Source organism: Mesoplodon bidens (assembly GCF_964165515.1).
Source record: "Mesoplodon bidens genome assembly, chromosome: 7".
NCBI lineage: Eukaryota > Metazoa > Chordata > Mammalia > Artiodactyla > Ziphiidae > Mesoplodon > Mesoplodon bidens.
Window position 1 is genome coordinate 57,358,464 of NC_138164.1, and position 27,835 is coordinate 57,386,298.

Here is a 27,835-nt window from a genome sequence, read left to right on the forward strand (position 1 = left end):
GTAAAGAATTTTAAAATAGTAATAAAACTAACTAAAAGTCAATCTGATTTTTATCACATTGCATGACTATGCTAAACAGTGTTAGTGATATAATAACCCTCAAAGAAAAATCTTTTGTTGGTCTAAGTTCTATACAATTGATATAGTTACCGTTGTGTTAAAATAAAATACATGTAAGCTTCAAACTATCACTTTTTAAAACTAATCCATTAAAACATTTTATTCCACACGCAAGTTAATTTGGAAACCTATCAGTTACATAGTCAGATTCAGCCACATGTATTATTTTTCATAGTATTGATAAATTCATAACAATTTGTGATCTTTCAAGCTCACCTGAGGCACATTTTGTACCTCCAACCCTTGTGGTAGAACATAGCCCTGCTTCTAAAACTATAAATTTAAAATAAACAATCCTGGTTGTATGAGATTTTTCTTTCCTGAGTTGCTTTTGTTTTAAGGTGAAGTTTCAGATGAGATCAACCAGACACAAAAGTATCTACAAACAGCCAGAATATGCCTTGTACAACATACAGTAAGATACCAAGGTTTAAAATGGTTCCTTGAACATCAATCCTCAAAAACTGGAGAGAAAGCCATTAACTATGCACCAACAAAATGTAAAGAAATTGACATAGACAAAAAGTTTGAATACTGCCAGGAGAACAAACAAGAGATGATGATCTTGAAGCAGGAGACAGATGGGACCCCAGGGGCAAACGGTCAAAGTTCATTCCCTGTGGACCAATACTCCGAGACGGAAATAACAAAACAATTGATAGAGGAGGCTGGGCCCTGCCCAGGTACAAGGTAAGAGACCACATATTTCTCATTCTCGGAGTCAGGAGACCTCCCCGACTACACATGTGCAGAAAGGCTCCTTGGAGGCCAAAAGGGGAGTGATGCTAACTGATGCCAACTGATGCTCACTACCCATAGGCCTCTTCAGTAGAATCCATCTTGGCTAAGAGATGCGTGTGCATACATGGGAAGATCCCGAGATACACCCAATATGGACTCTGAACCAGACAAACCAAAATGATTGGCCAAAGGAAACACAGAAGAAATGCCCCATATAAGTGATTTAAACTGCCACAAGGGCGTGACTCTCTCCCTGAGCCCACCCATGTGTCTATCCACACGTACTTTTTTTCCTAATAAATACTTTACTTGTTTCACTACTTTCCATCTTTGTGGGAATTCTTTTTCTGCAAAGCCATAGGGCCAGGGCCTTGTCACTGACCACTGGTCTAGTGGATAGGATTCGGCGCTCTCACCACCGCGACCCGACCTCAATCACTGGCCAGTAACTGAAACCCTGCTTCAAGCTGCTGCAGGCTGAGGCCACCCTAGATCAGCCTCACATAACCAAAAAAATAAATATGGACAATGTTTGATGCTGTACATTTTGACCAAGAGGACATTCCTTTTTTAAAGCAATAGGTCAAGTAACACCAGTGTCAATGTTCATTTTCTCTGACTTTTGCAAAGAAGAAAATCTTCCCAAGTTTTTACCAGTAGAAATTTATGATGAATTTTCTGATGACGACGTTACAGTGAAATGTGGAGATAACTGAAAGCTGCAAGAATCGATCCCAAAGAAACAAGACACCAACAGTATTGTAATTTCTGGAATTTATTGTGAAGTGTGGTTTGTATAAATTTCTGCCAACATATCCATATGTTTAAGACTTTTCCTATTTGCATGTATGTTGCTTCAGACAAAAGAAACTTTTCAAAATTAAAATTAGCAAGAGGTGTTCTCTGGTCACCTAAGAGGAAGACAGAATGACAAATCTAAATATGCTTTCTAACAAACATGAATATGTGTCTAGGGCTTCTGTAACAAAGTGTCACAAACAGGGCAGAAATTTACTGTCTTGTAGTTCTGAAGGCTAGAAGTCCAAAATCAACCTGTCAGTTAGGCCATGCATTCTCTGAAGGATCTAGGGAAGAATATGTTCCATATCTTGCTCTTAGCTTCTGATGTTTGCCAGAAATCCTTGGCTTGCAACTAGGCAACTCTGATCTCTGCCTTCCGGGTCACATGGCATTCTGTGTGTCTCTGTCTCTCCACAGGTGTTCTTTTTATAAGGCCATCAGTAACTTTGGATTAGACTCCCACCCTAATCCAGTATGACCTCATCTTAACTAATGACATCTGCAAGGACCCTGTTTCCAAATAAAGTCACATCATGAGGTACTGGATGAGGGAGATGCAGGCTATATGGGGGTGGGGTAGGTCTTAGCATATCTTTTTTTGTGGGGGGGACATATCTGAATCCATAACAAAGAGCAATTTTGACCAGGTCATTGCAAATCGGCAGACACGAAGGCTCAAAATCAGAAACTATAATGTTACTGTTCATTACTTTAACACATAAATGCATAGGTATGGTTTTCCCATTTTAAAATAAAAAACACACTGATGTAATTTAAAAGTATTAGCCCATTATTTTTCCTTGGAGTGCGGTAATTCTTCTTGAACCGGGATGATTATATGTACTTTGTGAACTAAAAATGCCACCTGCCATATCAGTAAACAAAGGATGTTGCAGCCATCAGCCACTACAGGCACCCCGGACAGCACACCCTGAGGAGACTCAGGATGAGAAAACACAGGATACTGGTCCCAAATAACTGAGGTGCAGATCAAAAGAATGATTTCAGTGAGCCCAGATTCTTGCATCGTCTCGTGCATAGAAAAGCGCTAAATTCCTTAACTTGAGATATCTGGTTTTCTTTTATGAACAGTAGTCTTTTGATGCTCCAACTACCTGGGTTTTGCTGCAAAAACTCCTATGTATCCTGGTCCCCACCCCACCCCGACCCCACCCCTTGCCTCTTCAGAGCAGCCTCTCAGAGTTATCTGAGCTGCTGTGTTCCTGGCTTAAGTCCTCAGTTTTGTCTGACAAATAAAACATAACTCTCAACTTTTATGTTGTGCTTTTTTTCAGTCAACAACTTAAACCAAAGAAAATTTTCACCATCTGCGTTTCTTCCATATCATTGTTATCCCACTCATTTCACCATTACTACTGAAAACAATTTTCTTTTAAAAATGACACGCTCAGGGTGTGGGACGCGCCGCGCCTCAGGGAGGGCAGGGCAGCCAGCCTGAGGGACCAGGACCCCGCCAGGCACTTTCCCCTCAGGTACTCACTTTTCTAGCCGACACAAGGCGGACCTTGCCAGCGCCCTACGGGCCACAAGACGAATGACGCAGCATCAGAGAAACCCGACAGCCGGGTCACTCCACACCAGGGGGCGCCTGGTTCCCCGGCCGACAGGGAGCGTTCCCGGGGGCCAAACCCCACCAGGCTCGCTTCCTCTGGAAGAAGTCAACGCCCCTTCCCCGCCCTCCCCCAGGCTGCCAACGAGGCAGGCTCTGATACACATGCGCAAACACGTCCACCACGCACCAACGTATGGCGCATGCGTCCTCTAAGCTCCGCCTCTCCGCCGCGTCTCCCCTGGAGTTTCCAGTTCCGGCCTCACAGGGCCTGGAAGAAGCTGGGAGCATGCGGCTGTCGGTCGCGGCTGCCATCTCTCACGGCCGCGTATTCCGCCGCCTGGGCCTTGGTCCCGAGTCCCGCATCCACCTGCTGCAGAACTTGCTCACGGGACTGGTGCGACACGAACGCATCGAGGCGTCATGGGCACGCGTGGACGAGCTGAGGGGCTACGCGGAGAAGGTGAGGGGCGGGACCCTCTTGTTCCTCTCTCGGGTCTGGCCTGGGGAGGCGGGATCCGGCTGGAGTTGGGGAAGAATTGGGACCGCCCTGGTAAGCTGTGCCCGAAGGCTGATTCCCCTAATACAGTGAGCGGAACCTACTCCTCCGGCCCCTCTCACTGAAGACTGGTTAGGGCTGCGGAGTTAGAGGTTGCCTTAATTGGTGAGATGCTTTGTTGGTGTATGAAATGAGTAGATTGCAGTCCGGCATTTAAGGAGTAAGATTGATGGCCTCCTTTCTTGCTCGAGTTGGGTCAGTGATGTTATATCCTCACAGCTCATCGACTGTGGGAAGCTGGGAGACACCAACGAACGAGCCATGCGCATGGCTGACTTCTGGCTCACGGTGAGTGCATCCTGTCTGCCTCCCAAATCTCATCCTTTGCTCCCTAAGTGGGAGGGGGTTGTTAGAGGAAAGGGAACTGGGCGGAATTAAGATAAGGCACACGCTTATGGACAAATGTGAACTAAATTAGAGATCTGTGTCCTAAATTGAATTCAATGTGAATCTCAATCTGCACAACTGCCTGTAACTGATCCACTCTGTGTAATTTTGACTCTACCACATCAGAGGGGGTGTGTGTGTGTGTGTGTGTGTGTGTGTGTGTGTGTGTGTGTGTGTGTGTGTGTGTGTGTGTGTGTGTGTGTGTGTGTGTGTGTGTGTGTGTGTGTGTGTGTGTGTGTGTGTGTGTGTGTGTGTGTACACCCTACCTTTGGGAGTGCTGAAAGTTAAATGTCTCTGCGGTGGTGCCTGACTCTGCTGTCACCTGGATAACTCTCCCCTTCCAGGAGAAAGACTTGATCCCAAAGCTGTTTCACGTACTGGCCCCTCGGTACCAAGGTCAGAATGGGGGCTACACGAGAATGCTGCAGATCCCAAATCGGAATAAGCAGGATCGGGCCAAGATGGCAGTGATCGAGTATAAAGGGAACTGCCTCCCACCCCTGCCCCTTCCTCACAGAGACAGCAACCTCACACTCCTAAACCAGCTGCTTCAGGGGCTGCGGAAGGATCAGGAAGCAAGCACCCACAGCTCCCACACAGTTCGAACACCAGAGATTTAACTGGAGCCAAAGGGTATGTGGCCCTCATCAGTGCCCATGATCCACAGGCCTTGGGAGCTCTTTTAATCTCTAAGAAGAACTGGATCTTGAGTTGTAAAATGAACTGTCTGATTGGAGCCCAAAACCTTCTGGGAGCCAGATAACCCTCTCTTTGCACAATAGATAAAATTCATTGCATGACTATATGTAAACTGATTTTTTTTCCCCTCCCCTTGGGATTTCTGGAGAATGAGAACGATCCACATGCTCGGTCTGTGTGGGATAGTAAATTCATGGTGTATGTTTCTGGTTCTTAAATCTGGGTTGGGTTGGGTTAGCACAGTTTTGTTTTTTTTAATGCTAGATTATATGGGGTATGTATCCTGTAATTCCAAACTTAGCCCCCCAGAGGTGATTGAGTTTTGATATCTAGCATAGATTGAGCCCCAGGGATTTCTTAGAGACGGATTACCTCCTGACAGGGTTGGGAGGGTGAACATCTAGAAGCGAACTTTCTGTAATAATCTGGTACTCTAGGAACCTTCAAGGTTCCATTCCTCCGTTTCTGGACAGGATCACATATTACCCTTAAGTGTTCACCTCAAGCCCCAAATAGGCCTCAGAGGAGAGGACCTGAGAACTCAGATGTACCACCACCCTGGCCAAGGGAGTGGAAGTGTTCAGCAGAGGATGTTGACTCCAGGATAAGCTCCTTCCTCTTGGGGTGGGGGTGGAAGGGTGAAGGAGAGGGTTGAAGTGGGAAGAAGATTAGGAAGTTAAACCTGTGGGAATTTCCTGGAAGTTTTCAATCTGGGCCTCTCCGGGAACTCGGAAAAAGGAAATCCGGCTTCAGAATGGTCAGGGCATGTGAAAAGTAGGAAGTTCCTTTATGTGCACTAGTTACTGTGAAGCCAGATTTGGCCCAGGCAGGCTGCCCATCCCTCACACTCCGGCTTGACAGGGGTGATAGTCGTGGGAAGACTTGCAGCTATCATCCCTGCATGAACACGTGATAGCAGGGCCTAGCAAATCCCATCTTTCTAGTAAAGTGGAAAAAAACAGATTTTTATCTTAGGCCAGACCTACAGAGGGGGTTTGGCCCACCAAACCCGACCATTGTCTGAGATAATAAGGTTGTGGGTGGAGCGGTCACTGGTCTAGCAGACGGATATTAGCTTCAGTGACAGAGCTATTCTGGTACTATTTCAGTACAGCTGCCCTCGTCTGAGACTCTCCTGCTCCCAACAGGGGTCTCATCTCTCTTACTCTACTCCAGTTGGTCTGTCACACTATTGCCAGAAAGCTCTTTCTGACATTATATTTTGAGTGACATATAGTAGACACTCAAAACATTTATTGAATAAACCTACACCTCTGAATGCTTCTCTAAAAAAATTTGCCCTCTTTCTGTCTTTTTGGTACAAACATTCACCTCAGCCAGATGTCTTGGAGTCATCCTTGACTCCTAGAGAAAGCTCTTTCCTTAAAATTAAAACCATATCTTTAAGTAACGGTAACAGGTGAGTTATGGCTGGACTCTCACAGCTTTTCCTCCTGGCCCCCAGAAATATAACTTCCTTTGGGGCTTTCAGTAGTTCCCTAAGTGCTTATTCAGCAACTGCTAGTACCCAGCATCATTTTAGGCACTAGGGATATACTAGTTGAACAAGTGTCAGCCATATGTCGGGCCCTGGGCTAGATACTAGGATATAGAAATGAGAAGAAACAGGCTTTGCCATAAGGAGCTTACAGTCTAATGGGCCACTTCTACTGCCACAGTGGTCTCAAGAGACACTGCATCCCCTTTATTATTTTGGAGTACATGAATCCTAGAACATTTACTAAAGGCTCAGGGATTAACACAAGGGAAATAAACAACAATGTAGCAGTTTTACTAATCTGGCCTATAAATGGTAACTCTTCACCTAAATTGGTGGAATATGCCCCCAAGTCCATCCAGGCATCTCTTTAATAAATTCCAAACTCCCAAGAGAGGCCTGGATGCACTGAAATTCCCTTTTACTTTCAAAGGTTCACTGTTCAGGCCCCAGTTCTTCACTACAAGGTTCACAGTTATGCCCATCCCCCTCAAAAGGTAACAAATTTCCTCTAGCCTCAATAGATCAATGACACAGTGTAAGCCCAAGATCTAGAGGAGACACAATTACAAAAGTCAGAGGCTGTTTCCTTACATTCATCTTCTGCAGTCAAATTAGCACATCATGTGAATTTTATCAATCTGCAGACACCTCTCCCTAGTCTGAGATCCAAGACATCCTTATCCTGGATTACTGCAACAGCCTCCTAACTTGCCTTCCTCCCCACTGCAGCCATGGTGATAGGAATCTGCTGTCTTACTTCTCTGCTTGATCTCCAGTGGCTCTTCTCTTCCTGTAGGGAAAGAGTCCAGATTCCTTACCATGACTCCCCTCGGTGAGTAGGCACCTGCTCGTTGCTCCAACTTCTTCCTTTGCCTCTAATTTTATGCTCCGGAGGCTTGGAAGGCCTTATTTTGACTGTTTCCCTATGCAGGTCTCTCCCTAACACCTTCTGTTCACCTACCACCCAGAAAACCCTCCCCTTTTTGCCTTGTACACAAACTTTTGGCATCTCCTGGGTGAATGCTCTGACCATCTCCACACCTAAGTTCATTACTTTGTGACCCTAGGTGCCACTATGGTATTCCCATAACGCACTGGATTTACCACATTGCATTACAATTCCCTGCAGTGGGTTAATTCCCGAACATCCACCCCAGGTTAGTCTAAGGCAGTCCTGCTACTTCCATCCCCTAGCTATTGATGGATTCAGGGATGGACAGGCCTTAGATAACTTGAGGCAATGAGATTCCAGGCTCTACTCTGCTAGATAAGAGTAAGATTGCTTGTTATTCTGATAAACACAGGGAACTGGCTCTAGGCTGAAGATGACAGAGTGGCAGGTCAGAACAACTAAAAGATACTATATAGTAAGAATCTTTAGTGACTACTCCCATTTGTGCCTGAGTTTTCTGTTAATTGCTACTGAAAGTAATCTGGTAAATGATTTTGTACTGTTGAATCTTTAGTGTTTCCCCAAATTTTTTTTACTATGACCCACAGATCAAAAAACACATCAGAACACGAAATTGACATGTATATATATAATTGAAACAAAAGCATCACAAAACTTTATTTATTTGTACAAATATCATGTGCACCGATATTGTCTACTCTTTTCTAGTTTACTCTTAAAAAATGATGGTCCCATTTCACTAAGTTGATTCTACAACTCACTAATGTTTTACAACCTTCTCTGAGAAACACTGATCTAAACCAGCGTTACAGTGATTCACCGTTACCTTTGCTGGATAAAATCCAGGCTTCTATCATGGCACAAAGGCCATCTATGGCCTGGTCTCAGTCACCTCTCAGGCTCGTCTCCTACCATTACCTGCTACCACCCGTCACAGGAAATTAACTTGTTATTCTCTGAATATATCATACCTTTTTTCATGATGCTGCCTCTACTATTGTGCTTGCCCTGTTTCAAATTACCTCCTGCACGTCGTTCAAATCTCTACTCAAAGTCACTGCTTTGAGGCCTTCTCCAAACTCCACATCATCCTCCAGATGGGGCTAGGTCCATTCCTGGGTGCAGTAATAGCCCTTGGGTCATATGTCTGTCAAAGCATTCATTACACTCTACTACAGTTGCCTGTCTGCTTGATTGACTCCTTCACTCAACTGAGCTCCCAAAGCCAGGAACTGGGACTCATTCTTCTGGGTAACTCTATACCTACCACTGGACCTGATTCAATATATGTTTATTAAATGAGGAGGAGTAAGCTACATGTTGTCTATGACATAGTCAACTCCCTGGCTTAGCTGTATAAAACCAAAAACATGGTACTGTGTGCTAAGCTACCCTGCTGAGTATACCAAGGCTGAAGAAATGGGCTCCTTCCTCTCCAGGGATTTAAGTGTTCATAATATAATGACAGTCAAGAATGTAAGCATGTGTCTAATTCATTTCCCACACATTTCATATTTCAATTTCCTGAAATATTTCTAACCTACCTACAGACAGAAAACACCTATACATTTTCCAAGACATAGCCAAAAGCCGATCTGATGCCTCTTCTGAGAAGTATTCACTGAATTCTGCAAGCTAAGTTAGGGACTTTTCCAGTGGTCCAGGTTCACACATACATCCTTCATTGTAGCAATGGCACAATTACATTGTTCAGCACCCATAACTAGCTGATTTATTCCTAGAGGGTAGGGGACATACCTAATCAACTCTTGGGCTACCCAGTAGAGAACATGGAACAAAACAGGCGTCTATCAATGTCTGTTGTACTAAGTTCTTCAGCCTAGCTCTGCATTTTAGGTTTACTAACTCCTCCCTTCCCCAGTTTCCTCTTACTTCATCTGAAAATGAACTTCCTGCAACACTGATTCCCCATTGTTCACTACTGGGTAACGTCTGTACCCTTAAGGTTTTCCTCTCCGTGCCCTTAAATGTGGGGGCATATTGTAGCTCTCTGACTCAGGGACATGAATTCGGTAGTTAAATTTGAGATGCCCCAATGATAAAAATGGTCTGTGTGCTTATATTTTGAGGAAAGGAGTTTCAACTTTTTCTGATATTTTGCATTCTGTTCTACAGTATATCTGTTTAATATAAAAGTAATGTTTTTAGTTCTTACAAGTTAAATATTGTACATTGCACACATACATACGCACACAATTCTATCAAAATTGATGCTCTAAGCTCTAAGAAGATGAGCCTTGTTTACACTGTGTCTTCACATATGCCTTGGCACACCAACTGTGTAGCCCAGCATGGGAAGCACAGCATTAAAGTTTTACTGCTATTCACTTCAAGGAGATGAAAATACAAAAGCTGTACCTAGAGATGTCACTGAAAACTCAATACCATTGTTCTGACTTAATTTCTAACTTCTTTTCCTTAAAGTGGTCTCAGAAGCTTTCCTACAGTTATCTTTTCCTTTTATCCCAAAAGGAACAAAAGAAAGGAAAAATAGTTCAGTTTTGTATGTGCTGAGTTTGAGATGCCTGGGAGCATGTGGAGATTAGGAAAGAGTTCTTCGCCGGGAAAAGAGATTTGGGAGTTCTTGGCAATTAAAGCTAAGGAAATGGATGGGATGACTCAGAGTGTATATGTAGAGGGAAAGGAGACTGAGGTCGGACATTAGAGGACAGACAGGATGCAGAATCTGTGAAGGAGACTGAGAAATTGCCTTACAGAGAGGAAAGAGAACCTGCAAAATTCATCACAGTACCCAGTACAGTGTCTTCCTTGTACATAAGAAACACTCAAAAATAATTATAAAATGAATTTAGCAAGCATAGTCCTTTTTCATTCAAAGCACTGTGCTAGTATAGAGAATACAGGGATGACTCCTTCTGGGCCCATCAGGCCAGTTGGAGAAACAGATCATGAATAAGTATAACAAGACAGGTAGCTAAGAAAGTGGTGTGCACAAGGCATACTGGAGTACCAAAAAAGGAGGAGGTCAATAAGGAACTTTTCAGAGGAAACAATGCTAGGGCTGCATCTTGAAGAATGAATAGGCATTCATCAAGCTTTGGGTAGAGAGGTCCTCTGGGAGGGCATTCCAGGCAGCAAGATCTGCAGGTAGAAGTGCACTGAATTATGAAACAGAATGGAGTGGTTAAGAAATTCCAAGTAAGTAATTTGGTACAGCTGGGATTTAGTTTTGAGGAAGAAGTGGAGGAAATGAAGCAGGAAAGCCAGGCAAGATCAGGTTACAAAGGACCCTGTAAGACATGATAAAGTGCTTGGATTTTATCCTGAAGACCAGGGGAAGCCACTGAAGGATTTTTAAATGGAGAGAAAAGGGATCAGATTTACAATTCAGAAATATCATTCTTCCATCAGGCCGGAAGATGGGTTAGGGGCCAAGACTAGAAGCAAGGAAACTGAATAGGAGGCTAGTTAAGGAATCCAAGGGGAGTTGAGGGAAGGCTAGACTAGGCCAGAAGCAGGGGGGAAGGAGAGAAGCCAACAGATCAAACAGATATACAGGAGATAGAATAGACTAGACATTGTGTGTGACTACATGATAGAGGAAGGTAGAGGAAGAAGTTAAGAGTCAAGCACAATACCAAGTTTCTACTTGGGCAGTTGGGTGAAGTAATTCCATTCACAGAGAGTGAGGATAGCAGAGGAGAAGCAGATCTGAGATTCTGTGATGAGCTTTGTTGTAAACATATTCATGTTACAGAGTTGTCTTGTGAACAGTTGTTCTGGAGCTCAGGATATAGGTAAGCCAGCAATACAGATGTGCTATTCACACATAGGAGGAAATTGAAGCAATTGGACTAGATGAGATTTCCCAGACAAAAAATATAGAGTAAAAGTAAAAGAAAAAGGATAGAGCCAACATTCAAAGGCCAGACAGAAAAAAAGAGAAGCCCTCGGAGGAGGGTGAAAAGAAGGACTACAGCTAGAACACTGGTGTCTCAAAATCCAAGGGAGGTGGGGTCAAAAACATCTCCCTCAGATTCTGAGGTCCTAAGGACAAACACTAGATGATTTTTGTATTCTTAGAACCTAATGTTGGCCAGGCTCCAGAATAGTGATTTAATGAGTATCTTTGGCCATTGGACTTAAAGATTAGGATGTTCACTGTTGACCTCTAATGGAGCAGTCTCTTGAGAGGGGCAAAAGCAGAAACCATAAAGACAACTGGAGAAGTTTGGTGACAATGAAAAGAGAAGATACGGCAGCAACTTGAGAGGAAAGGAGATTTAAAAAGTGAATTTTGAAGATTAATGTATTTATTTTTTGCTATGGTCTGAATGTTTATGTCCCCCCCCACCCAGATTCATATGTTGAAATCCTAATGCCCAATTTGATGGTATTGGGAGGTGGGGCCTTTGGAAGGTGCTTAGGTCATGAGGGTGGAAGCCTCACAAATGGGAATATTGTTCTTATAAAGGAGACCCCACAGAGATCTCTTGCTCCCTCCACCATGAGAGGGCACAGTGAGAAGGTGCTGGCTGTGAACCTGCACGAGGGTCCTCACCAGAACTCAGCCATGCTAGTACCTCGATGTTGGACTTCCCATCCTCCAGAACTATGAGAAATAAATTTCTAATGTTTATAAATTACCCAGTCTGCAGTATTTTGTAATAACAGCCCAAATAGACTAAGGCAATTTTATAATGAGTACTTTTTCCAGGCCTTAGTTATGGAGATAGGCACTTAAGTGTTTATATAGCTTTGAGGGAAAAGCCCAAAATCTTGTGTTGAGGGCAAAGGGGATGGAAGAGAGCTTTCTTGTTTGCCACTGTGGCTTCCATGGCTCCTCCACCTTTATGTAAAGCCTCTTTTCTTTGGGGACTTGAGACCTTGGTTGACCACCTCCTCCTGATGTTCTTGGCCTTAGCTGCTACAGGATGCCTAAAGCACCTGCTGGCCCAACATACAGGAAGTCACTTGGCAAGCTTGCAGTTTGAATGTGTCTGCCTTTGAGGAGAAAACATACACAGTGTATAGCCCAGAGCTAGTCACAAAATGAATCGTTAAATTCCATCAGTCTCAGACCTAACAGAACGGGCTAGAGCAGACAGACAAAATATCAGGAATTCCGAACATGACTGAGAAGTCAACATGGAGCTAGCAGAGATAAAAGCAAGTACAGGAAAAGTCAAAACTCTGAAGGGGTTTTGTAACACTAAGAACCCTACCCCACATCTGTCTTTTTTATAACAGACTGGGCCAATCATGCCAGGCTGACTGGGGGTGAAGGTGGGGGAAGACAGCTTCTGATCACTCACACATTCATTCAAGTCTTAGGCCCAGGGCTTCCCTGGTGGCGCAGTGGTTGAGAGTCCGCCTGCCGATGCAGGGGACACGGGTTCGTGTCCCAGTCCGGGAAGATCCCACATGCCGCGGAGTGGCTGGGCCCGTGAGCCATGGCCGCTGAGCCCGCATGTCTGGAGCCTGTGCTCTGCAACGGGAGAGGCCACAGCAGTGAGAGGCCTGTGTACCGCAAAAAAAAAAAAAAAAAAAAAAAAGTCTTAGGCCCAGAGTCTTACTCACCATCCCAACCTTGGATGCCCCATTCAACACTGCCTCTGGGCCTTCCCTGCTGGCGCAGTGGTTAAGAATCCACCTGCCAATGCAGGGGACACAGGTTCGATCCCTGGTCTGGGAAGATCCCACGTGCCACGGAGCAATTAAGCCCATGTGCCACAACCACTGGGCCCACACGCCACAACTACTGAAGCCTACGCATTCTAGGGCCTGCATGCTGCAACTACTGAGCCCATGTGCTGCAACTACTGAAGCCTGTGTGCCTAGAGCCCGTGCTCCACAACAAGAGAAGCCACCACAATAAGAAGCCCATGCACTACAACGAAGAGTAGCCCCCACTCACCACAACTAGAGAAAGCCCGTGCTCAGCAACGAAGACCCAATGCAGCCAATAAATAAATAAATAAATAATTAAAAAAAATTTTATTAAAAAAAAGACTCTCGCCCCATAGTTCTTTATTGTTCTCTCCTACTGAAGCCCATCAATCCAGCCCGCTCTGTTTACCAGGCCTTTGACCCTTTCATGACCAGATCTACTTTAGCCCTGAAGCTTTATGCTCCAGAATCTCACTCTCTAGACCCAGCTTCTTGCCTCTGGATCTCCCTTTGCGCACATATCAAAATTTCAAACTCTAGAAACTCTAGTCCTCTGAACTCTTTTCTCCCTGTATACACCAGGCCTTTCTTCCTTTTCAACCCAGCCTGGATATCATGATCCAACTTCATGTGTTCTCATGGCAGCCCCTACTCAACCCCATGTCTTTCTCTCCCACCCACTTATTAATTACCAGATTTCTCTACTCCTGTGCCCTCATCACTAAGAGCTCCTAGGAACAAACAATATCACACAACCACTGGCACTGGGATCAACAGAACCAGGCCCTGAACACAATAAGCCTGGATTGCTCAATCCTACCATCTCTTTGACCCCTGCAAACTCTCTCCACTTTTCTTAAACTCTTTGTATCATCTTCATCTCTTAGTATAAGCACTTAACTTCACCTCCTACTTCCCAGAAAAAAAAAAAAAGGAGGCTGTAGGCATGGTCTTCTCAATTCCCTACCCTCCTGATCTTTATCTATATCTAGGAACTAGGCAATAAGTTGAAAAAATATTCACTGAAGACAGTTCACCCAATGACCATGCTCCCAAAAGCTCAATTCATCAAATTTTCCAAAGTTCTCAAGTTTAAAAATTGTTGGTTTTGAGCACCAAAATCTATTTGGTAGAGTTATCAATTCACCAAAAATTTGTTTCTATCAATAATGTATAAAATTTATAGAAATTGTGTTGTGTGGAAAGATTTAATAACCTTATAGATTTACTCTTTTTTCTTTTGCTTTTTTTTTTTAGTTTTAGTTTTCAATTAATTTCAGCTTGATTTAGTTTAGTTTTAGTTTAACCAGAGTCTTCTCATTAGGTCTGTTGTATAACCAGATTTCAATCAAACTCTGTTGAATGTCACTTTTGTGTGTGATACTCATATCAGAAACTTAGGATTCAGATGGCTAAAATGAATATATAATACTCATTTGACCAAGCTGATAAAAAAAAATCTAGGAATTAAAGTTACAAACAGCACTAACTCATTCTGTGAAGCCATTATTATCATGATACTAAAACCAGAAAAAGACATTGCAAGAGAAGATCAATATCCCTTATGAATATAGGTGCAAAATTTGCCAACAGAATACTAGCAAACTGTATCCAACAACACACAAAAAAAATTATACACTAGGACCAAGTGAGCTTTACACCAGAAATACAAGGTTGGTTACCATTCTGAAATCAATCAGTATACAAAAATCAATTATATTTCTACACACTAGCAAGGAATGATCCAAAAAATAAATTAAGAAAACAATTCCATTTACAATAGCATCAAAAAGAATAAAATGTTTAGGAATAAATTTAACAAAAGAAGTACAAGACTCACACACTGAAAACTACAAAAGATTATTGAGAGAAAATGTAAAATGCCTAAATAATGTAAAGATAACACATGTTCATGGATTTGAAGACTTAATGTTGTTAAGGTGCAGATACTCCCCAAATTGACTTAGAGATTCAACACCATCCCTATCAAAGTCATGCTGCTTTTTTTTTTTGCGGAAATACTAAAATTCATATGGAAATTCAAGAGACTCAGAATAGCCACACAAAATAATCTTGAAAAAGAACAAAGTGGGAAGACTCATACTTCCTCATTTTAAAACTTCTACAAAGTAATCAAGACTGTGTGGTACTGGCATAAGGACAGACGAGTAGATCAAGGAAACAGAATGGAGAGGTCAGAAATAAACCCTTAGATTTATAGTCATTTTTTTCTTAACAAGGATGACAAGAAAATCAAATAAGGAAAGACACGTCTTTTTAACAAATAATGATAGAGCCAGCTATCCACATGTAAAAAATTAAGGTTGGACCGCTACCTCACACCACATACAAAAATTAATTCAAATGGATCATAGACCTAAATGTAAGAGCTAAAACTATAAAACTGTTTTAAAAAATAGCAGTAAATCTTGTCCTTGGATTAGATGATGATTTCTTAGATAGAATGCCAAAAACACAAGCAACAAAAGGAAAATGAGAGGGAGAAGGGGCAACATAGGGGTGGGGAAGAAAAGGGTTATTTAATGTGATTATATGAAATCATGTGTGTGAAACTTGAAATTTTAAAGTGCTACAGAATTTAAAGAATCATTCAATTTTAAAAAGTTTTTTAAAAAAGGAAAATAAGATAATTATTTAAGGAACAGAATATCCAAGAACTGTGGGACAATAACAAGAACTGTGGAACAATAACAAAATGTATGGAATGGGAATACCAGAGGAGAAGAAAGAGAGAAACAGAAGAAACATTTGAAGTAATAATCACTGAGAATTTTCTGAAATTAATGACAGACACCAAACCACAGATCCAGAAAGCTCAGAAGACATCAAAATAGACACTGAAAAAATCTACACCTAGGTGTACAAAACTGCAGAATATTAAAACTACAGAAAATATTCAAACCACAGAAAATCAAAGACATAGAAAATCTTGAAAGAAGCCAGAGAAGAAGTTATACAATGGCCAATAAGCATACAAAGAGAGGCTGAACATCATTAGTCATTAGAGAAATGCAAATCAAAACCACAATGAGATACCACTTCATACCCGCTAAGATGATTATAATAAAAAAGATAAACAATAACAAGTGTTGGCAAGGATGTAGAGAAATTGGAACCCTCATACAATCCTGGTAGAAAGGTAAAATGGTGAAGTTGCTGTAGGAAAGTTTGGCCACATTTCCTCAAATATTTCCTCAAAATGGTGAGGAAATACATAGTTACAACGTGTATCATACCAGCAATTCCACTCGTAGGTATATACCCAAGGATATTGAAAAAGTATGTCTACACAAAAACTTGTATGCAAATGTTCACAGCAGCATTATTCATAATAGCCAAAAAGGGCAAAAAATCTAAATGTCCATCAGCTGATGAATGAATAAACAATGTGATATATCCATAGAATGGAATATTATTCTGCCATAAAAAGAATGAAATACTAATGTATTCTACAACATAGATGAACTTCAAAAATAGGATAAGTGAAAGAAGCCAGACACAAAAGGCTACCTATTGTATGATTCCATTTATATGAAATACCCAAAATAAGCAAATCCACAGAAACAGAAAACAGATTATTAGTTGCCAGGGGCTGAAGGGAGAAGGAAATGGGGAGTAACTGCTAGTGAGTTATGGGGTTTCTTTTGGAACAATGAAAACATTCTGGAATTTGATTGTGGTTGATAGATATACACCTGTGAATATACTAAAAACCACTGTGAACTATACAGTTTAAAAGGATGAACTTTATGGTATATAAATTGTATCTCAATAAAACTGTTACTTAAACAAATAAAAAATAAAATCAAAGTAAAAACTTTATTTAGAAGTAGTAGCAACTACATAATCAAGGATAAGAATAAGCAGAGATATTCCTAAAGTACAGTCATCCTATTGTGACATGAATGGGACTGGCAGAAATTCTACAAATGTTTCTTCGATGTCACTATGGCAGGAGGCCCATTCATCAATGGTCATCATGAGATCTTAGAACAATTATCTTGAACTAATGAACTTATATAATTAATTTTATCACTTACTGTAGTAACTATTAATTCCATTTACCAACCAGTATGGAAGTACAATATGGCCATATTTCAGCCCATGTCTATATACCAATTAAAATTATAAGTGCACAAAAAAAGTGTTTTTAAAAAGGAAATTATTAGATTGAAAATGTTTTGAAAGAGAGAACCCCCCTGCCACAAGATTGTTTATATTTGACATTTGAGTCATTGCACAACACTTGTAGAACAAAATACACAAGAACTTCTCATTCTCAAAATTTAGATTCAAAGTAAGGAAAATTTTAGATTACACTGAACTTTGGCCAGCCATGGCAAAATGACTTCAGTGAAACAGCAAATAAATTAAAACTAAAACTGAGCTAAACTACACTTCAAATGAGTCAACTGATAATTTGTAGAAATGTTCAAAAGTAGTTAAAATCCATACAACCATGCAATTGTTGTAAACTTTACACATAATTAAAAGAAACAAAATTTTGGTAAATTTAGAAAATTGGTGAATTTCAGCAAATGGATCATTCTGTGAACTGAAATTCAGAGAACTGGCTCTCCTTACTTCCTATCCCAGAGGATAGGAGTCCTTCCTCTTCGCCACATTTAATCCCTCCACCTGTGTTCTAGATTCCATCTGGTTCTGCCTTCTCTGGCTCCTGCCCTGTGGGAGAGAATCGAGAGTCTCCTTTTTTCTTTCTGAGAGTCTCTGCAGGGAATTGAAATCCTTCAGAGCCTGGAAAACATACTTGGTCTTGGAAGATCTCAACTCAAACTGTGCTGGACTCTGGCCATTTTTTTTTGTTTTGTTTGTTTTGTTTTTCGGTACGCGGGCCTCTCACCGTTGTGGCCTCTCCCGTTGCGGAGCACAGGCTCCGGATGCGCAGGCTCAGCGGCCACAGCTCATGGGCCCAGCCGCTCCGCGGCATGTGGGATCTTCCCGGACCGGGGCACGAACCCGTGTCCCCTGCATCGGCAGGCGGACTCTCAACCACTGCGCCACCAGGGAAGCCCTGGCCATTTTTTTAATACTCCTGCTCACTTTCTCCAGGGCTGGGCTCTACTGAAGAGTGCTAATGACTGTGGTCTCTCATGAGCATTTGAACGGGGGCTCAGTCTCAGAGCAGTCTGCAACCAAGCAATGATGCTGCCTGGTGCCTCCTCCCGCACTAAGAAGGAACAATTGGATAACAGAGCCCGTGAGAATTGTTAGCCTCCCATCCCATCATTCAGGATGATCATTTACAAGGCAGGCCTTTTGGGTCATCTTTCCTTTTCCATTCGATCTTCCCCACATTCATCTGTCCTTCCTTGCCCCTGATTAATTTGTCCTTCCACTGCTTCCCAGAGTTTAGCCCTTTCCATCATGGACTCTCCTCCCAATCTTTCCTGTTCTGAAACCCCTAAGTTCTCAGCCCCATTATACACCCCTGAGTCTCCACTTCCTCTAAGAGAGTTGGCTTTAAGTACATCATTTCTTCACATTCTTCCACAAGTCTAGGGAGGAGAGAGAAGTTGTCTCCACTCTTGGGGCTCCCTAAGGCCCAAACACACATAAGTACTTTTCCACACCTCCCCCCAGCCTTTGAGAGTCATACCATCTTGTTATTCAAGCCTCTACCCTCCTCAGTGTTGTCATGAAATGACCTTTCTTTTTCATCAAAGACTTTAGTGTAGCTGTGCCTGTACCCTTTGTTCTCTCACCAGCATCCTCAACTCCATGGTCCTTTAAGCCTATAAGGCCACCAGCCATCATTCCTCTTAACAGTGTCTCCATTCTTTTAACACTTTCCTCAAAATCACTAACATACTGCCTCCCTCAAGCCCCATTTTTCACAGACTCCAACTCCTCTCCAGAGAGAATGGGATCACCAGGTATGATGGCCTCAGAATCCCACCCTGTCCATCCTCATTCTGCACTACCATCATACGCTCATGCATGCACTTATCTGCATCCTCACCCATCCTCCCTTTCAGTCTTGAAGGAGGAGGTACCTCTCTAGGTTAAAAACCAATTGCTTCCTGTAGCCATGGTTAATTCCTCAGACCCTCCTCTCTCCCCTGGGACCTTGCTCCACTAGTCATTGCCTGTCCATCAGCTCTTTACCTGTGGTGTTAAATGAGGTCCCACTGCTTACTTCCCAGCAACTGTTCCTCAATCCTTCCCTTCCCCACTCCTCCTCTCCACCTCCTGTTACCTATCCTTTCTCTCTTTCCTTGCTGCACTCACTGAGTAGTAGTTCTTCATCCTCCTGTCTCACTAGCATCCTTTCTTTATTCTGGAAAGAATATTTATATTCTTTCTTATATTCAGCATAAATGAATATTATTTATTCATTTGTCCATCAACGGACACTTAGGTTGTTTCCATGTCTTGGCTTTTGTGAATAATGCTGCAATGGACATGAGGTGCAGATATCTCTTTGAGATAGTGATTTCATTTCCTTTGGATATACCCAGAAGCAGAATTGCTGGATCATATGGTAGTTCTATTTTCAAATTTCTTGAGGAACCTCCATAATGTTTGCCATAGTGGCTGTACCAGTTTACATCGCCACCAGCGGTGTCCAAGGGTTCACTGTTTCTCCACATCCTTGCCAGCATTTTCGATGTCTTTTTTTTTTGATAACAGCAATCCTAACAGGTATAACGTGATATCTCATTGTGGTTTGATTTGCATTTTCATGATGATTAGTGATGTTGAACAACTTTTCACGTGCCTATTGGACATTTGTATATTTTTTTGGAAAAAGATCTATTAAGATCCCTTGCCTATTTTTAAATTGGGTTATTTGGTTTTTTGCTCTTGAGTTGTATGAGTTCCTTGTATATTTTGGATATTAACCTCTTAGCTGATACGTAGTTTGCAAATATTTTCTCCCCTTCCATAGGTTGCCTTTTCATTTTGTTGACAGTCTCCTTTGATATGCAGAAGATTCTCAGTTTGATGTGGCCCCACTTGTTAATTTTTGCTTTTGTTCCCTTTGCTTTTAGTGTCAAATCCAAAAAAGTAATTGCCAAGACCAATGTCAAGCAGCTTACCCCCTATGTTGAAGTTCTCCTAGGAGTTTTATCGTTCCAGGTCCTAATGTTCAAATCTAATCCACTTTGAGTTGATTTTTGAGTATGGTGTCAGATAAGGGTCTGGTTTCATTCTTTCACCCATGGATATCCAGTTTTCCCAGCACCATTTATTAAAGACACTATCCTCTCCCCATTGTGTATTCTTGGCACCTTTGTTGAAAATTAATTGACCACAGGGACTTGGTGGTCCAGTGGCTAAGGCTCTGCGCTCCCAATGCAGGGGGCCTGGGTTCTATCCCTGGTCAGGGAACTAGATCCCACATGCCGCAACTAAGAGTTCGCATGCCACAACTAAAAAAAAATTAAAAAAAAAAGATCCCGCATGCTGCAACGAAGATCCCACAAGATCCTGCACGTGGCAACGAAGATGCCCTGTGCCACAACTAAGACCTGATGCAGCCAAACAAATAAATAAATAAATATATTTTTTTAAATATTGAAAAACATTGACCACATATGCATGGGTTTATTTCTGGGTTCTCTATTCTGTTCCATTGATCTATGTGTCTGCTTTTATGCAGATATCATACTGTTTTGATTACTATAGCTGTGTAATACAGTTTGAAATCAGGAAGTGTGATGCCTCCAGCTTTTTTCTTCTTCCTCTCCTGTCTTTGAATCATTAAGATCATCAGCCACTTTTTTCTTCTTCCTCTCCTGTCTTTGAATCATTAAGATCATCAGCCACATCCTAATTTCAAAGTCTAATGGAGACTTATCAGACCTCATATTACTGTGGTATTTTTACTCTGTTGACGACTCTTATTCTAGCAGCTGTTTCCTTCCTTGGCTTCTATGATAACACATTGGACACTACTCTCTTGTTCAATTCTTACCTCATTGGCTGCTCTTCCCAATCCCCTTCATGGCTCTTCTTTTGTTATCCACCCTTAATGCTGCCCAGGCCCTCCTTTCACTACATATTCTCTGGAGGTGACAACATCCATTCTCATGGTTCCACTTAATCACGATAGACTGACAGACTGATGTCTCCAAAATATCTATCCTCAGCTCACCTGAGTTCCAAATTTTATACTCAGCCACATCCTAGACATCTTCATTTGGATATCTCACATACATATTAAAGTCATCATGTACAAAACCAAATTCATTATGGTATGTCTCTCCTCTCAAACCTGCTCATCCTTTTCTTCCCAAACATCATGAGTAACATCACTAATGTACGGCCCAGGAAGACGGAAGTCATCTTGTACTACACTCCTCCTGCACCACCACTCCTCACATCTAGTCAGCCACCAAGAATTGTAGTCTCTGTAACCTCTCTCATATCTTACTCCTCTTTTCTAATCCTACGACCACTAGCTTAGTTTAGATCCTCATTACAAGCTGGGCAATTGAAACTGACTCTTGTCTATTTTCCTTTGATCCTTAGTATTGAAGCCAAAATGATGCTGATGTCACATAACCTGACCATTTCCCTTATTAAATAAACCTTACAATGCCTCCTCAGAGCCTGGACTATATGCATTATAGGTAATATCCTCCATGATTTGGCCCCATTTACCTTTCTTGTTTTCTCCTTTCGTACCAGCCCGTATGCCTTACACTCCAGCCAAGTCAATGTACTCAGGAACCACCAACACTTACCACCTGTACACCAGCCTCCACGGCCAAAGGCTATTTTCTTTCATGCTCTTGTGGTTTGAACATGGTGCTGTTTACTCTGCCTGAAAGTCCTTTCCCCAACTTCTCCCTCTGCTATGATTCTACTCATCTTTGAAGATCCAGTTCCAGCATCATCTTTGTGACACCATTTGCTGACATCCCAGCCCTGGGCTAGATGAAGATTCCTCTCTATGCCCACCCATGCTTTCCTCTATCATTATACTACCCAGTGCCAATGTGCAGATCTGTCTTCACAGCTTACTGTGAGCTCCTTAGTCACATCCTAACTATGTATCTTGAGTATAAAGCTGGCCACTTACATGTGTCTTCAGTAAATAGAAGGAAGTAAGAAAATTTAGGTTCTCCTATTTGAAAAATTCTCTGGCCCCCTAAAACACCTGTCCCCTCCCCCTGCTATAGATCTCTCTCCTTTCCTGTAGTCAAGCCTCCTTAAAGAACAGGCTCTACTCCACGTCTTCAGTACCCCCCTCCACCCTACCCAACTCCTTTACTGAGTGCTGACTAGTTTCCACCCCCACCTCTCCACCCACCCCGTTGTCCCCAAGGTCACCAGTGGTCTCCCTCGGGCCAAATCCAATGGATACGTATCAGTCCTCACCTCCCTGGCCTCCTCTGTATCAGTCAACCCTGACGAACACTCTCTGTCCCATGGCTTCCCTTGGCTTTCCCTTGGCTTCATTGGCACTGCCTCCTCCCCTTCTTCTCCCTCTCTGGCTACTCCTCACTCTCCTTTGAAGGCTGTGCCTCCTCTCCTCAACCTTTAAATGCTGGAGCTTCTTAGGGTCTGTTCTAGCCCCCTTCTCTTCCTAGTGTACATGCTGTTCCTGAGAAATCTTATTCACTCCCTTAGCTTCATTTACCATTTATCACATTTCCCATATAAGCCAACCCAAACCTAAGGTGATTCCTCATTTTCCCACTGAGAAAATCCCAAAAGCTTTTTGACCAGCCTGAAACTGTATACCTTCAGGGATGAGGATGAAACAACCAAAAGTTTACTTCTGTCAGTTAATGGACTTTATTATACATATATTTAAATTCACATATCATGAAGTATAAATATATATGGAATCTAAGAAAAAAATGTCAAGAAGAACCTAGGGGTAAGACAGGAATAAAGACTCAGACCTACTAGAGCATGGACTTGAGGATATGGGGAGGGGGAAGGGTAAGCTGTGACAAAGTGAGAGAATGCCATGGACATATATACACTACCAAATGTAAAACAGATAGCTAGTGGGAAGCAGCCGCATAGCAGAGGGAGATCAGCTCGGTGCTTTGTGACCACTTAGAGGGGTGGGATAGGGAGGGTGGGAGGGAGACGCAAGAGGGAATAGATATGGAAACATATATATATATGTATAACTGATTCACTTTGTTATAAAGCAGAAACTAACACACCATTGTAAAGCAATTATACTCCAATAAAGATGTAAAAAAAAAAGTAAAAAATATTACAAGAATAAAAAAAATTATAAATAATATATTGATTTATAAATATTGCTTTCTTTCCATTCTCATAATTCCATAAACAAGTTAATGCATACTTTTAACATGAATTCTCCAGAGCAGTGTCTTTCTCATTATTAGGGTCACTTTTTCAGCCATCTTACCTATTTTCCAGAACAGATGATCTTCTCTTCAGTCTAAGTGGAGAATTTCAGAGAGGACACAGCACAATTTGAATCCATTTGTGATGCAGTCATTGGAAACTGTATCCCAAGTCACAGGTCCCCATTTGCATCACTCTAGGGCAGCTGGTGTTTGGCATGCATCCTGCAAGAATATATTCATGACCTCTAAAAATCACTTACTGTTTTGCCTTTTAAAAATAACTTTTTAATTCTTAATTTTTTACTGAAGTATAATATTCATACAGAAAATGGCCTAAGTCATAAGTGTTTGGCTCAATGAATTGTCACAAAGTAAAACATCCATATAACATCACTCAGGTCAAGAAACAGAATATTTCCAGCAGCCTAGAAGCCCCTCCCAAGTACTACAGTATTACTTTTAAAGGCACTTTTTATAAAGCATATTTAGAAACATTCACCACATGCAGTTGTGAGACTATTACCAGGAATAGCTATCAAAGCTGTGACTATTGATTCTGTGGGAAATGACCTATACAGGCATCCAAAATAGCATAGTTGAGGACATTTCAGGTTAATGGGTCATGCCCAAACAGTAAAAATGGTTAGCATTTATGGAGCACTTACTATGTGCCAGGTACAAAGTACTTTATATATATTAAATAATTTAACCCTTAGTCCCACTTTATAGATGAGAAAACTGAGGCAGAGACAGGCTAAGTAACTTTTTAAAAGCCACACAGCTTGTAAATGGCAGGGTCTGGACCCCAAGCCAGGCAGTCTGGCCCCAGAGTCCACAAGCTTAGTCACCATACCATAGTGCTCTATCCAGTGGTTTGTTGTTCAAAATAAAGTAAATGAGAGCAAACCCTGTAATATGAGAGACTTTGTAAGGACTCAAATATAAGGTTACTCCCTCTTTCCTTGGGATGATTTTAGAAAAACAAAACAGCAAAAACCTCACCCTATATTCAAGCTTATACAGTATTTGCAGATGACTCCCAAATATTTATGTCCATCCCAGACCACTCTTCTAAGCTGCAGACCTACCTACCCGACAGGCACTTCAAAGTTAGCAGCCCAAATCGAAAGTCATCATCTTTCTAAATCAGCCTCCTGCAAGCAACTCCTGCTCCTTTTGTCCAAAACAGTGAATGTCACCACCATCCACCCAGCTGCCCAAGCCAGAAACCTGGATGTTATCAAGGATTCCAGCCTCTTCTTCACTCCTCTATTTCAAAATCACACTCCCTTCTGCTTTAACTGAAAGTGTGTTCTCTCACCCCAGAAGTTCCTGATTTCTTTGTACCATTTGCACGTCTCAAGTCAGAATACCTTTGGACTCACAGCCTATACTCAGTCACAGGAAGGACAGAAGAGGAGGGATCAAAACTCTTCCAGTTCTTTAATACTGTCTGCCTCCATCTGATTTACTTCTTTCCATTTTCTCTGCCAGTTGGCCCCTCAAGCCCCTTCCCACCTCCTTGCCTAGTTTCCATCTCGCTTTCCTTTTCTGAGGAGTATACCCTGAGTGAGACCACCATCCCTAAATCTCCTCGTTCCAATACCCTCCACCTGGAGCCTCAACTTTGGGATGAAAGAGGAAGTGAGGGAAGGAGAACTAATAAAGCGCATGGGTTAAACAGAAGTGACCAGGAGGAGAGAATGGAGAGATTAATATGGAAGAAGAGGATGAGGAAAGAGGGATGACAGAAGGAAACTGGGAGGGAAAGCCATGTGGGGAAGAGACAGGGAGAAAGGGACAGTGAGAAGGGGTTGGGAGAAAAGAGTTGAAGAGAAGAGGTGGGGAGACAGGGAAAGGAGAAGGGCAGGCAAAGAACATGGGGAGAACTGGTGTGGAGAAGAGGCTGAGGAGAAAGGATCGAGAAGGGATGGGGACAAGGGGCTGGAGAGGAAAGGATGGGAGATGGGGCGAGAAGAAGAGGGTAGGGAGAAGGGAGAGGGGAATGGAGAGAAAAGGGTTGGGAGGGAGAATAGGGCAGTGAGGGAGAAGAGGGGACGGTGGAGGAATGGGGGGTAGGAAAGAAGATGGAAGAGCAGGACGAGAAGGAGAAGGGGACGAGGAGAGAGGATGCAGAGAACGGGATGGGAGAAGGGGACAGGGCGCTTGGACCAGGAGAAGGGAAGAGAACGGGGACGCGGGAACCGCGCAGCGCTGGGGCCGGATCCGGCCGGGGACTGGGGCCGGGAAGTCTAGGGGCGGAGGGAGGACTGGCGGGCGCTGGGGGGGCAGCGGCGCGGAGCGCGGGTGGGGGCGGGGGCGGGGGCTCGCGGGCGGAGGGGCGGGGGCTCGGGTTACCGCGCGGAGGGCGGGGGAGGGGAGGGGAGGGGGCGCGGGGCCGCGGCGGCGAATCTCGCTTCCTCCTCGGGGCGGCTGTGGAGGAGGCGGCGCCCCGGCGGCGGCGACGGCGGCGGCGGACGGACCGATCGACGGGCGGGTGCTCGCGAACCGACGGCCGGCCGCCCGCCCGGAGCTGCTCGCTGGCCGGGAGACAGCGGTGGCGGACGATGCGCGGCCCCAGGCCCCGCGCTGGCGGGCGCTGCCCAGGGGGCTGACCGCGCCGGACGGCGCCCCAGGACCGGGCAAGGGAGCCCGCGCCGCGCGGAGGTCAGTGCCCACGGCCGCCCGGCCCGTCCGGCCGCACCCGCCGGGCCGCCGGCCTCTCCTGGGCGGCGGTGGCGGCGACGGAGCCGGGGGCTTTGTTCTGAGCCGGAGACAATGGGGGAGGGGGGGGCCTGGGCCTGCGGGACGAGGACGAGCGTGAACGTGAGCGTGGGGGCAGGGCCTGGGGGTCTTTGTGTGCGTGTGTCATCGAGTCGGATGTGTGGCGGCGTGAGTGTGCCGGGGGTGTGGGCAGGGTGTGTGTGTGCTCCTCCGAATGTGAATGTGAGCGCTAGTGCATCGCCTAGTGTGAGTCAGTGCGTGTCACTGGGGAGTTGTGTGTGTGTGTTTGGCCGCGTGTACGTGCGTGTCACTCCAAGGGTGTGTGGGTCAGAGTGAGTATGTGTCTGGTGAGCCAGTCCCTGTGAGGGAGTGTGTGTGTGTGTGTGTGTGTGTGTGTGTGTGTGTGTGTTGCCTGCCTCTGTGGGAGCCATGTGTCAGAATGTGGAGGATGGGTGTATGACAGAGACAAACTGAGACAGAAACAAAGAAACTGAGGGGGGAGAAGTAAAGAGAAACAGAGGAGAGACAGGCGAAGCCCGAACTGGAGGTCTGTCACCCAGACTGGTGTTGAGTTTGTGTCCAGGATGCCTAGATGGGAATCCTGTGCAGGGGACGGAGGGAGGTCACTGCGGGCCTGGTCCCACGTGGAGGGGGTGGGGAAATGGAGGTCTAGAAGTACAATGAGCTCAGTGTGGCGTGGGCCGGGCTCACAGCCATGGGGTCATAGGCCAGAAAAATATTGTTGCTTATGTCAACTCCTCAAATACCCACAGGGGACACAGTTGCAGGCAGCACACATCCACAAGAGATGCCTTCACAGCCATCACACACCCCCTGGAAGCACTGTCAGAGCCAATACACATTTACAGAGGGTGCTCTCAGAACAGCATACACCCACGACAGAAATGGTGCAGCCAACACATTCCCACAGGATCATTGTCAAGGCCACCACAAACCATGGGAGACACCGTTGCTGCCAGCACCTTTCTGGAGACACTGCCACAGCAATATACATCCAATGGTAACCCTGTCACAACCAACCCATCATCTAGGTTATACTTCATCAGGACTGCCTGTACATAGCAGGTGTCTCAGAGACCTGACACTAACAGGAGGCTGTGTTGCAGTCACCCTTACCAACACCCATTTGTATATCCCATAGGAAACACAGTTTTAGGTGTCTTGCACACACCAGACTGAGCTGTCCCAACTGCTGAATAAACTCCCATTAACTTATGATACTCACACCATGGCTTCTTCTCACTCGTAGACTTTCCAGGCTTACCCTCTAGTTCCCTGAAAACTTGGGGACCTAGATCAGTCTTCCCCTCACCCTATACACTGCCATGGTTCCAAGTGTCCCTCCAAGTGTAGCCTCACAGTTTCTTGAGCTCTTTAGCTCCTGTTACCTTCTCCCCTCCCACGACCACTCTGTATAATTGGTCCATCTCTAAAATTCTGAACTCCTACATTCCACTCTGCCCACAGCCTCCAGTGTCCTTCCAGCTCCCGGATGCCCTTGCTCCCTTTCCACTTACTCTTCAACCTCATAATGACTCCTTGCCCTTGACCTCTTTGCTTTGTCCTAATCTGCCCCTTTCTGGCTTTGTGCTCTCCTTCCAGTTTATACGCCCAGGACCATCACTTCACCCACTCCTTGGCCACTCTTTGTTCCATTTTATTGTTGTCCTTGAGACCACCCATCCCACAAAGTCTCAGCCCTAGCTGGAATGATTTCTCAACCACACCAAGTTATGCTTCTATAAATTCACGCTTCTATAAATTGCACCCTCAACTGGGCCCTCCATAAATAAATAGATGAAATTTTTTCTATTTTTTCACA

At 43.8% G+C, this 27,835-nt stretch overlaps 3 protein-coding genes across 4 annotated transcripts in view; 2 read left to right on the forward strand and 1 right to left on the reverse strand.

Moving 5' to 3' along the window:
- Nucleotides 1–3,317, reverse strand: part of LOC308620455 (olfactory receptor 10A4-like) — a 124,126-nt gene extending 120,809 nt beyond the window's left edge. For both annotated transcript variants that reach the window (XR_014016321.1, XM_081240024.1), the window contains exon 1: nucleotides 3,164–3,317. The gene's annotated coding sequence lies outside the window, so the exon portion shown is untranslated. The remainder of the gene's footprint in view (nucleotides 1–3,163) is intronic.
- A 158-nt stretch (nucleotides 3,318–3,475) lies between these two features.
- MRPL17 (mitochondrial ribosomal protein L17) lies at nucleotides 3,476–4,981 on the forward strand. Its single transcript, XM_081240484.1, has 3 exons — nucleotides 3,476–3,695; nucleotides 4,011–4,079; nucleotides 4,523–4,981. Exons 1-3 carry the CDS (start codon nucleotides 3,522–3,524, stop codon nucleotides 4,796–4,798), a joined length of 519 nt encoding a protein of 172 aa, XP_081096610.1. The 5' UTR covers nucleotides 3,476–3,521; the 3' UTR covers nucleotides 4,799–4,981.
- A 20,733-nt stretch (nucleotides 4,982–25,714) lies between these two features.
- Nucleotides 25,715–27,835, forward strand: part of DCHS1 (dachsous cadherin-related 1) — a 34,765-nt gene continuing 32,644 nt past the window's right edge. Inside the window, exon 1 of the mRNA XM_081240276.1 lies at nucleotides 25,715–25,935. The gene's annotated coding sequence lies outside the window, so the exon portion shown is untranslated. The remainder of the gene's footprint in view (nucleotides 25,936–27,835) is intronic.

Coding starts and splice junctions, on each gene's coding strand:
- MRPL17 (XM_081240484.1), top strand. CDS start 3,522: ATGCGGCTGTCGGTCGCGGCTGCCATCTCTCACGGCCGCGTATTCCGC. Junction 3,696..4,010: donor TGAGGGGCTACGCGGAGAAG/GTGAGGGGCGGG, acceptor ATATCCTCACAG/CTCATCGACTGTGGGAAGCT. Junction 4,080..4,522: donor TGGCTGACTTCTGGCTCACG/GTGAGTGCATCC, acceptor CTCCCCTTCCAG/GAGAAAGACTTGATCCCAAA.